This window comes from Spea bombifrons, chromosome 12 (genome assembly GCF_027358695.1).
Source record: "Spea bombifrons isolate aSpeBom1 chromosome 12, aSpeBom1.2.pri, whole genome shotgun sequence".
NCBI classification, from domain to species: Eukaryota; Metazoa; Chordata; class Amphibia; order Anura; family Pelobatidae; genus Spea; species Spea bombifrons.
The window spans coordinates 28,311,411-28,321,649 of NC_071098.1; the positions used below are offsets into that span (position 1 = coordinate 28,311,411).

Here is a 10,239-nt window from a genome sequence, read left to right on the forward strand (position 1 = left end):
ATATATATATATAATTTAAGTAAATCTGTCGCTTTTGCCAAATATAGCATTTTCCAGTCCGTTGCCCTAAATAAATATATGTAACGGAAGTTACAGATTAAAAAGGCAACATTGATCAGTCGTTGGTCTCGTCTTAGATTCAGGATCCATATGCCTACCCCATGCATGTTTTAATTCCGCCGTATTAACTTCTACCACTTCAGCTGGGAGGCTGTTCCACTGATCTACCAGTAAAACTTCCTTACGTTCCACTGAAGCCTCTAGTGTTAGATTATGACCTCTTGTTCTAACATTTCTCCTCCTGTACTTTGTTGAATCCCTTTTATGCATTTAAATGTTTTCATTGCATCCCCTCTCTCTTCTCTCCTCCAATCTATAGGGAACCCCATTCAATCCTACGGAATATTTTAACCCTTGACTAATCTGCACGGTATATAAACCATTACTCCCAATCATTACTAAAGTTTAACTATTTCTGGTTACAAATGATGGGTGTTTTTTATTTTTTTTTAAGCAAGAGCTCCCGCTTCTCCCTATAGGCTCGCTTTTTGTTCAGCCATGGCACTGCCCTAGAAATCAAAGTTTTTCCCCCTTTCTCCTACGCTGGCACCGCTAAGTGTATTGGCTCACGCGTTCCCTTTGGCTGTGGCATCCCAGACGATGAAGGGGAAAAAAAAAACCTTGACGTTTCCTGTATTTAAGAGAAACCTCATGTAAGGAATTCTGCAGAGAACAAAGAGAGACGTCAGCCCAGCAGGACAGGCGAGGAACGGAGACCGAAACCTTCTTAATTTTTCTACGTCTTTTGTGTTTTCTCCAAAAACAAAACTTTTATAACACTCTTCCCCCCACCCCCACCCCCAAAAAAAATGTTTCTGGCGAGGGTTTTTCTTGTGCTGTTCTGCATGAGCCAAATCCCCAACAGTCTGTCGGAGGAGAAGGAGAACGAAGAGAAGGCTGGAGAAGTTACATCTCAAGAAATCCACGGTGACCTTGAGACAGAAGATACAGACTTTGAAAAAGTGAGTTTGGTTATTAAAAACTGGATATTAACCCCTTAAGGACAATGGGCGGTCCCTAAACCCATTGAAAACAATGCATTTTGAGCCCATACATGTACGGGCTTTGTCATTAAGGGGTTAAAAATGATTGTTAATAAAAATAATTACTTATTCGTTAGTTTTGTTCTTTTGTCGGTACTTAAGTTGATTTTGTTTTTTAAAAAAAAGTAATCTGGCATTTGGAGAATAAAACTGAATTAGAATTCTTCACATCAGAATATTTTTCGCTATAAAAATGAAACATTAGATTTATGGCATTTCTGTCTGGAAGGTGAGAAAAACACATTTTCTAAGTTTTTTTTGTCTTGAAACATAGAATTTGACTGCCCGTTTCTCCTGCTGTAAAGACTCAAACCTTAATCAGTCGTTGGTCTCGTCTTAGATTCAGGAGCCGTATGTCTATCCCATGCGTGTTTAAATTCCCTCGCTGTATTACCCTCTACCTCCTCTGCCGGGAGGCTGTTCCACTTTATTTGAAAAAAGCATTCCTTTTCAGAAAAACGGATCCTCCTTTTTAGTCGAAACTCACACCAAGTTGTAATGCCACCAACATGATACATAACGTTAACCCCCCCGACCAACCAATGGTCCAATTACAGCAAACATTTTATTGGTTGCCATGGTGATAACACCACATTTCAAACTTTTGCACCAAAGTCACTTTTTATATCTTATCATGAATCTAGGCTGTTATCCCACATTGTGAAGCCCAGAGCCGATACCGGTGGGAATGAATCGTTTTTTGGTGAGAAAAGGTGTATAAAGTCCAGCGTCTGACCGTATGATTTATTCCCCAGATGTTTTTGGGTCCTCTGCCACCTCCCAAAACACGGACGCCGTTAACCCTTAACGTCACGGTAATATCTGTCAAAAGAAACCGGGAGGAGATGAAGGAGGAGGAGAAAGAAGAAGACGATGAAGATGAAGATATGATAGACCAAGAGGAAAATGTCCTTGAAGAGACGATCCCGACCAAAGCAGTGCCAACCACAGCCGCGCCGGAGGACGACAATCTCTCCTACGTCTGTGAGTGTAAAGCGTTCTATCTATTGTCTACAATGTATCCAAAGTAAGCTTAACAAAGAAGCGCTGGCTGTCTCTTTAGACCCCTTGGATGAGCCAGCACTGTCTGGTACCAAGTATCCAGCGCATGCGCAGAAGATACAAGTGCTCCAACGTACCCCCTGCAATGCAAATAGCAGGGGGGGCAAATACATAGTGGGGGTTTTGATGGGGAAAAGATGTTAATTTAAAGGTGACTTTCAGATATCATACGCATCAAATTGCGTACGCGGGTCTGATTGTCCCTTTAATGTCAAAAGGACTTATTTTTTATGTTAGCTTGAGATGTAGCCTGAATTATTTTTATCAATATAAATACCAGATTTCTTTATTTTATTTAAAAATATAATATATATATTAATAATAAATAATAATTATTATTTTTTATTTTTTTTTTACTCATTAAACCTTTTATAAAAATAATTTATTGGAACGTTGCAGTGAATGTAGGTATAATCCGGAATATCTCTGTAGATATTAACTCTGGTCTTTGAGAGCCAATTCCCGGACCTCTATGTAAATCATCTGAACAAGCAAAACCGCGAAACGAGAACAAGCTGTATTTTTAAGCAGAGACGAGACCGACGTAGGTCACTTAATTCAAAAACAGCGTTTATAACCCCAAACGGCTGTGTGCACTAAAAGAAACGTCCGTTAATAAACGATATAAAATGTTACGGGGGGGGACAACTGGAATCTACTTGGAGGAAGTTCTGACGATGGTGTAACAGTTTGCCATCTTAACCCTTTTGTTGAATGCATTTTTAGGAAATACATGTACTTCTATAGGGGAATGAAGGGGTTAAATTATCAAAAAAAAAAACCTTTGCTCCAAGACGCCGCAAACCGCACGGAAATTCCATCAAACACGGTTAATAGTATTTCCATTTCGATGTCTCGCTTTCTGGGGTAGGATGGGGTAGGATAGGGCAGCGGCTATTTTGGTTTTGGGGTATTTTTCCTGGAATTTTGTGTTTTTAATATACAGTGGAACGACGCTCCCCCACCTCGGGGAAGACGTATAAAAAAAAAACAAGGAATAACAGAAAATATGACTCCACGCACATAGTTTCTGTACCGCATGGCTGAATCTGGAATTTGTATGATTAACCCTTTGAGTATCACGGCAGAGAAGCATATATAGTAATACAACACACTGCAAACCCTACAAATGGTTAAAAGATCAGAGATTAATATACTTTAACGGAACATAATACCTCCAAAGTGTCCCTCTATAGAAAGGACAGTCCTTTGGACAGCAAACCCCCCGTCCTGTTTTCTTTCCCTGATGTCCCTTTTTCCTCCCCTGAAGCCCCTCTTTTCTAGGAGGTCAGAATGTTTGCTGGGTATGAGGGTATCGCAGGGTTCTACAGCCCTAAAAGCCCCGATAATGTGTTTTTGTAAAGAAACAGAAAATAAGTTTATAAATATAACTGTAAATAAAATCCATTATTCTCCTAAATACCCATTATTAGTTCTCAAAGTCATGTAGCAGGTTTGTGTCAAGCCCCGCCCTTGGCCACACCTCCAACACACCCCCTAAAACATTTTAAATTATGCGTTCCAGTTATAGTACATACAGAGAGAATTAGAATTATTAATCTGTTACTATACGTAACTACCATGCCTGAGAACTTCACAGGGTGAGCCAATCGGAGCTCTTCCTCCTCTGGGGGGGAGTGGCTTTGTGTGAGGCAGGGTTAGGCCTGGCTAAAGGCTATGCAAGGGGCGGGGTTAGTCATGTGTCGAGGCAGAGCTACGCCCAAATACATTTAAAGTAACTAGTGAGATGGGAAATGGGTGTGGCCAAACACTGCTTCCCCGCCCAGAGATCGAGAAAGGTGACCCGGAGACTCCAGGTCCAACCTTTAGATTTCCCAGTAATAGTAATTACTATTTGTAATAAATAACTGGCTGCTTTTAAAGACAAAAAAGTACATTTTAATGAAATTAATTCTTTTTCCATAATATTCTTGGTAAAAAAAAAAAAAAATCAGTGGCAAGGTTACTAACTTATGTAATTAATAGACGCTATATCCAGTTTCTTTTGTCCAAGAATAGGGCCGTACAATGTCTAAAATAAAAATTGCCAGGCCGTAAAAAAAATAATAAAAAAATCTCTCAATCTCCCCTTTATTTATTGCAATGGCCTTGAAAAAAATGCATATTAAAAAGAATTAGTCACCCTTAGTGTTAGACTTTTTTTAAAAAAAGAACCATTAAAATATCACAGAATTAAATAAAAAGGGTTTCGGAAAAGCTTTCACGGATGGAAGAGGAGTAATTGGTAGTCATTTTGAAAGAATTAGTAATGAGAGAGGCCGTTTGGAAGGTGCGAAGCTGGAAGGTAAAAACATTCAGAAAGAGAAAAAAAAAAAACGCTTAACAATTTTATGTAATAAAAGGACCACACACTCCGGTGTCTGAAGACGCATTTCGCACAAACGGACCCATTATACGTTCAGCCAGCACTGGAACGCCGTCAAAACTACGTTTAAAGAGTTGGGGGAACGAGAGCGAGGCCAAGAGGACCGCGTTGTGACTGAAGATAACTCCGAGGCCGTGAGAAGTTCTCCCCGCATTCTAGCCTCTTTAAAAATTATGTTGGAAAATATTTATTTTTCCTATTTGCCCCTTAAATAAAGCTCTTCTTTTGTTATTAAGGTAAATTTGATACTTTATTCCATATCGTATATAGTTTGAAGTCCTATATGGTAAGTAACCCTATGTAGATACCTGGGAACGATCCAAGATTGACCCGGAGTCTCCGGGTGAAGCTCTGCTTTTTGGGTCTCTGGGTCGCTGTCTTCTTTCTCCAGAAAGGGGGCGGTGTTTTGCCCAGCCCATTTCTGACCATGTTCCCTCCCACTCTCCATCCTTTTTAGGGCTAGCCCTGCCCCATGAATATCTAGACCCCTCCTCATGTACATTGGCAAATAGACCTTAGACGACCCGTCACTTTAGCCTTTCTTCACATAACGCTGACGTTTTAAGAAGCCTTTTCAGTTTCTATGGCAACGAGATACCGATGCCTGCTTCTGTGTCACATGACAATTAAGTGTTCCCAAGAAAAAAAAGAATTTGAAGGAGGCAGAGTAGGTAGATGAGCACATAAAACTTCCTATTCTCAGGATTTGAGTGATTACTCCTTAAGTAAATCTCTCCCCAGTCGCTGATTGTTGTTGACTGGTTCAGACAATCTTTGAGTGTGCAGTGGAGATATGACATCATAACAAGGACACATTATTGATATAAGGTTGTGAAAGGTGTCAGGCATGTATATTTTTGTTTTTATTGCACTGGGGACCCATAAATAGGAAGGGAACCCCATCATTTTCTTATGTGTAAGAGTGGTGGGCGTCCAATAAATTACCAATGTTACATCTCCACCAGTTTCTCCTGGGACCTCCGGTCTGCATTCTCAGATCCATCACTACGCGTTCCCGGCTTTGGTCTCGTGCTCTGAGGTTCTGTAACAATCCAGTATACTGTAACCTCTGCATTTATATTTCCAGTGTCCCGAATCAGCGCTTTGGAGTCTGCAATCCATCGACTCAACGTCCAGTTCTACGGCATGGATGTGAAAATGACCCAGATGTCTCAAAGCCTTTCTAAGATGCGCACCAAGCTAAGCGAGGCAGAGGAGACGGTGACTACTGTATCCGAGATGAACATGAGGAATCAAAAACAGATCGGACAGATTGAAGGTGAAGCCGGCAGAATAGAAACGCGCCGGGCTATCTTGCTCTTTGTTCTGATTAAAATGCTCTGCGCGTAGTCTTGGCTTAGATCATGGAAGGGTTCTTCTCGCTGTCTCAAGGAACATCCTACGATGCAGAAGCAATAGTTTGGTAGAGACTAAAAGTTTTCGTGTGGTAGTAACATTTCTACATCTCCTTCCAGGTTGTTTGAAAGGGAAAAGATTCACCAGGAAGTGTTACCTAATCTTCCAGCATTTCGAAACTCATGCTGCCGCCCAACAACTTTGTCACGACCGCGGTGGGAACTTGGCCATGCCAATCGACCAGCAAGAGTACACAGCTCTAGCGCAATACGTCCACGACGCCTTCTACCCCTTCAACTGGCCCATCTGGATCGGGATTAACGACCTGCGCTCAGAAGGGATGTACTTATACGAGAACGGGCATCGCGTCTCCTTCTTCAACTGGTACAAGGACCACTTGGTGACCCAGCCCAATGGCGGGACTCAAGAGAACTGCGTTTCCATCACATCCCACGACGGCAAGTGGTGGGATAACGACTGTTCCAGGAGAATGTACTACGTGTGTGAATACTGATCAGAAGCTCGGAACGATGCAGTCTTGTCCACGGGGGACGGAGATCTTTCCTTAACTCTCAGGTGTATCTGTTAATCCTTCAAACATGACGTAACTTGTTGACTAGAGAGCGGAAAAAAGACCACAAACTGAAACAATAATGGATTCTGTAAATCTTAACATTCTGTTAGTGCCTTACATTCTTTCTAACAACTTAAAAGGTTATTGATTATCCAGCTCGGTGTGCAAATGTTTGGGGGGGGGGACGCTAAACTACGGTTAACCCCCCCTCCTATAAAATATAAAGTTTTTTTAATTTGTTACTGAATAATATATCCTTTTCTTTTTCCAGTGACTTCTCGGCTTTCATAGATTTTGCGCCACTTTGTATTTTCTTTTTAACACAAATATTGCGCAACCGTAAAAAACGTTCTATCACGGGTTTTACGATCTGGCCGAACGTCCGGACCTTATACGTTTTTTGGGACGTATTCGTCCTATCCGACGCTGATAAAATTTGAAATCTAGATGGGAAAAAAACTTAACCTGAAAAACAGTAAAGGGTTTTTTTTATTTTTTTTTGTATTTAATTTAAAAAAAAAAAAAAAAAAATCCCGAAAGTATTAGTTACAGCCAAACGCTACCCATTTTCCCGTCGAGGGACTAATGTAAAAGTCAGTCGACCTGCAGCAGGACTCAGCGGGGCCGACACATTAACACAGCGTGTCTTTTTTGTGCTTAAGACAAAATGTCGTTTAAACCCCCGCTGTTCTGAAATTGAAACAGCGTCGTACAAGGACAAAATAATATTAAACCGGATGACAAGGGCAAATTCAATTTTTTGGGGGGCCGTGTACGATACCTACACATCTTTCTCTCTCTCTCTGGCTTCGAGCCATTGTGTCGTACATTATCGAAAGAGAAATAACGTTACTTTCCTTAAAAATCAACACGTTGAATCAAATTTCATAAAATATTTTTTTTTTATTCCCCCCCCCTCCATATTCCTCGTAATTAGGAGCCTACAGCCACATAATTAATTATTTATTTATTTTTTACCTCGATCTAGAACAATTTGAGTGTAATAATTTAACATTGCATCTACACATGCATCAAAAACAGTATCATTAATAAAAAAAAATATTTTTTAGATTTTTATTAGGTTTTTCACATCCTTCTTTGGTTTTAAATGTTTTTTTTTTTTTTTTTAATTTTTTTTTTTGAGTGTTGAAATGTCCGGACCTTCGGCGGGTGCATTAACGTTCCAGATTGAAGAACAATAAAAGATAAATAATAATAATAATAATAATGCAAAATTAAATGGATTTTTGATAACTTTAGACTTTTTTTTTGTAGTTCTGAAAACCAGAGACCTGCTCTCGGAGTGGGGGAGGGGATAGCGAAGACGCAGCACTGTAATACTTGAACCTGATTTTTATGTACATCGTATAAAAGAGAATAATATAAGAACACTGTCAGAATACTAATAATTCAGCCTGGAAACCTCTAAAGCAGGAATTAATTTGGTAAAGAAAGATATTAGGTTTTTATCTTGAGTAGTCCCGCTATAATTCAACGCTTAAAAGGGGATTAAATTATTTTTTGTTTGTTTGTTTTAATTGCGACCGCTTAACGTACCGGAAGACACCTCCTTCCGAGAAACTCAGATAAAATTAAATAGATTTTCTTCTTTCTGCATGTTTCCTCTAGAAAACCTTACCTGGAATCCTCCTTAAAATCAGGGGAAATCCTATTGAGAAAAATAGTTGGTTTTTTTTACCCCGTTGGAGAGACAAAATAGTGATATTTTCGTAATATCTTGAGAATGAGAAAATGCATATGCTGGAAGACGTTAGCAAATCTATCTTTATTCTCCAAAACTAATTAAACAGGAATTAAATAAATATATATATTTTTTTTTTATTTTTTTATTCGAGGGGTTTGTGATTATTTCTAGAATTTAGCGCAAAGTCGAGGGCCGGATACATCCCATTCCGTATTAAAATTCCCTAATACCTGGCTCGAAGGTATACATTAAGGGTTGGATAAACGTATATAGAATTTAGGAACCATATACAATATATAATTGTGGTCAGGCTCAACCAAAAAAAGCAAAAATTGCAAAAAAAAATAAAATAAAATTAAAAAAAAAAAAAACAGCAAAAGCCAAGTAAATAATTGAGCGCGCGTTTCGTAGGATTCCTCCCGTAAGATATATAATTTATTGATCACGTTTCCCTTGAAACGAAGCGGCTATATTAAACTGGAGTTGGCTTTAAATCACGGGAAGAATAAGTGGGTCGCTTGCAGCTACAACGGGGAAGCCGTGAATACCGACTTTGCGGCGCGTTAAAATATTTATTTCACGCTTTTTTTTTTTTTTTTTTAGCGCCAGCGGCTCGATACAGAATCACCCGGATAACAGGGACGGTGAAGACAAACAATTTGATCTTCATCATCACAAAAAAAAGCCGAGACCCTGCCGGTCATATATCATATATATCATCATATAATAAAGCGAGTCGCTCGGCGGACTATGGCCTGTGTCAACGCGGAGTCCTAGCGGCAACGGAAAGGCAGGGGTAGTCCGGCCGTTAACAGATAGCTAGTCGTAGGGAGATATCACCTAAACGCTGTATATCTGCGGTCCCCTTCGTACGGCCAATGGAATGTACCCACAGTGGGTATAATGTATAAAAAAGGAGTTTTGGTAAAAGTCAAAAAGGTGCAATCGCTGTAGCAATCACTAGGATCCTCCTGAGTGCCTGGCAGTGGTTTCAGGACTTACATTTAAGTCCAAAGGGATTGGTCTATGATGTCATCAGAAAGTCCTATTTGTCAAAATAACTTAATAGTTAGAGTTCTATTAATATATTTTGTTAACTCTTTGTGAATCTTCCCCTTTAACAATATTTCACAAAGAATTCAAGTTAAACGATATACACAAATATAACATAATATAATTTCTTTGCGGAACAATAAAAGGAGATTAAGCTACCTCCACCGCTACCGAAAATGGCTTATTCTAGACCCGCGTCATTTTAAGGAACATCTCACATATTTCTAGCTCAGGCAAAGGGTGAAGGCTTGGAACGCCATGATACCTATCAGACTATGTACGGTTTATATTAATCTTTGGATCTGCACACGTAGTGTAGAGTTATGATATACACAAGACAAAAAGTGGGGGGAAAAAACCCAAAAAATATTTATAAAGCAAATGATGTCATCAGCTTGGCTTTGTCCATGTTGCCTGCCACAGTACATACGCGTTTTACTATGTTACATACGTAAAAGTAGTATGATGTGTCGAATACATACAGAATTCCTGACAACCATCACAATTTTTATTGGCCAAAGAGGACCGTTTGTGGTTGGAGATGTGGCCAGAGAGCTGGGCTTCAATAACCTTTCATGTGCTACTGATGTATAGAACTAAGACATATAGAGGAAGAGAGAATGCCTGTTGGATGTGTGAAGTAAAACAATGACCGTACAATGGGTATCATTTATACCCATTGTACAACGCTGCGGAATATGACGGCGCTATAAAAAACAACAAATAATGAATACTTGTGATTACGTGGTCCACAAGACCCCATGTGTGCTGTCTGTCGCTAAATAAAAGTGTCTGAAGATTCACTGAGGATACTGATCTCATTGACCATCTTACATCAAACCATAAACTCGTTTCTTGGCTTCTCCTTAGCCCTCCATACACGTTTTCTTTGGACATGGACAAGAACCTGTCAAGGTCCACAGAACTCACCGAGCAGCTTTTACTATTAGCTTGGGGCATCGTGGTTCTGATGGACCCACGGATGTCTTGAGTTCCACGG

At 39.7% G+C, this 10,239-nt stretch overlaps 1 protein-coding gene across 1 annotated transcript; it reads left to right on the forward strand.

The window, feature by feature from the left end:
* Positions 1-845: 845 nt before the first annotated feature.
* Positions 846-6,731, forward strand: CLEC11A (C-type lectin domain containing 11A). The gene is made up of 4 exons (XM_053451804.1): positions 846-1,022; positions 1,859-2,087; positions 5,639-5,830; positions 6,027-6,731. Exons 1-4 carry the CDS (start codon positions 870-872, stop codon positions 6,419-6,421), a joined length of 969 nt encoding a protein of 322 aa, XP_053307779.1. The 5' UTR covers positions 846-869; the 3' UTR covers positions 6,422-6,731.
* The last annotated feature ends 3,508 nt before the right edge of the window (positions 6,732-10,239 follow it).

Bases quoted from the DNA above. Each gene is read 5' to 3' on its own strand.
- CLEC11A (XM_053451804.1), top strand. From the start codon at position 870: ATGTTTCTGGCGAGGGTTTTTCTTGTGCTGTTCTGCATGAGCCAAATC. The intron at 1,023-1,858 runs GTGAGTTTGGTT...TTTATTCCCCAG, and splicing joins AAGATACAGACTTTGAAAAA to ATGTTTTTGGGTCCTCTGCC. The intron at 2,088-5,638 runs GTGAGTGTAAAG...TTATATTTCCAG, and splicing joins CGACAATCTCTCCTACGTCT to TGTCCCGAATCAGCGCTTTG.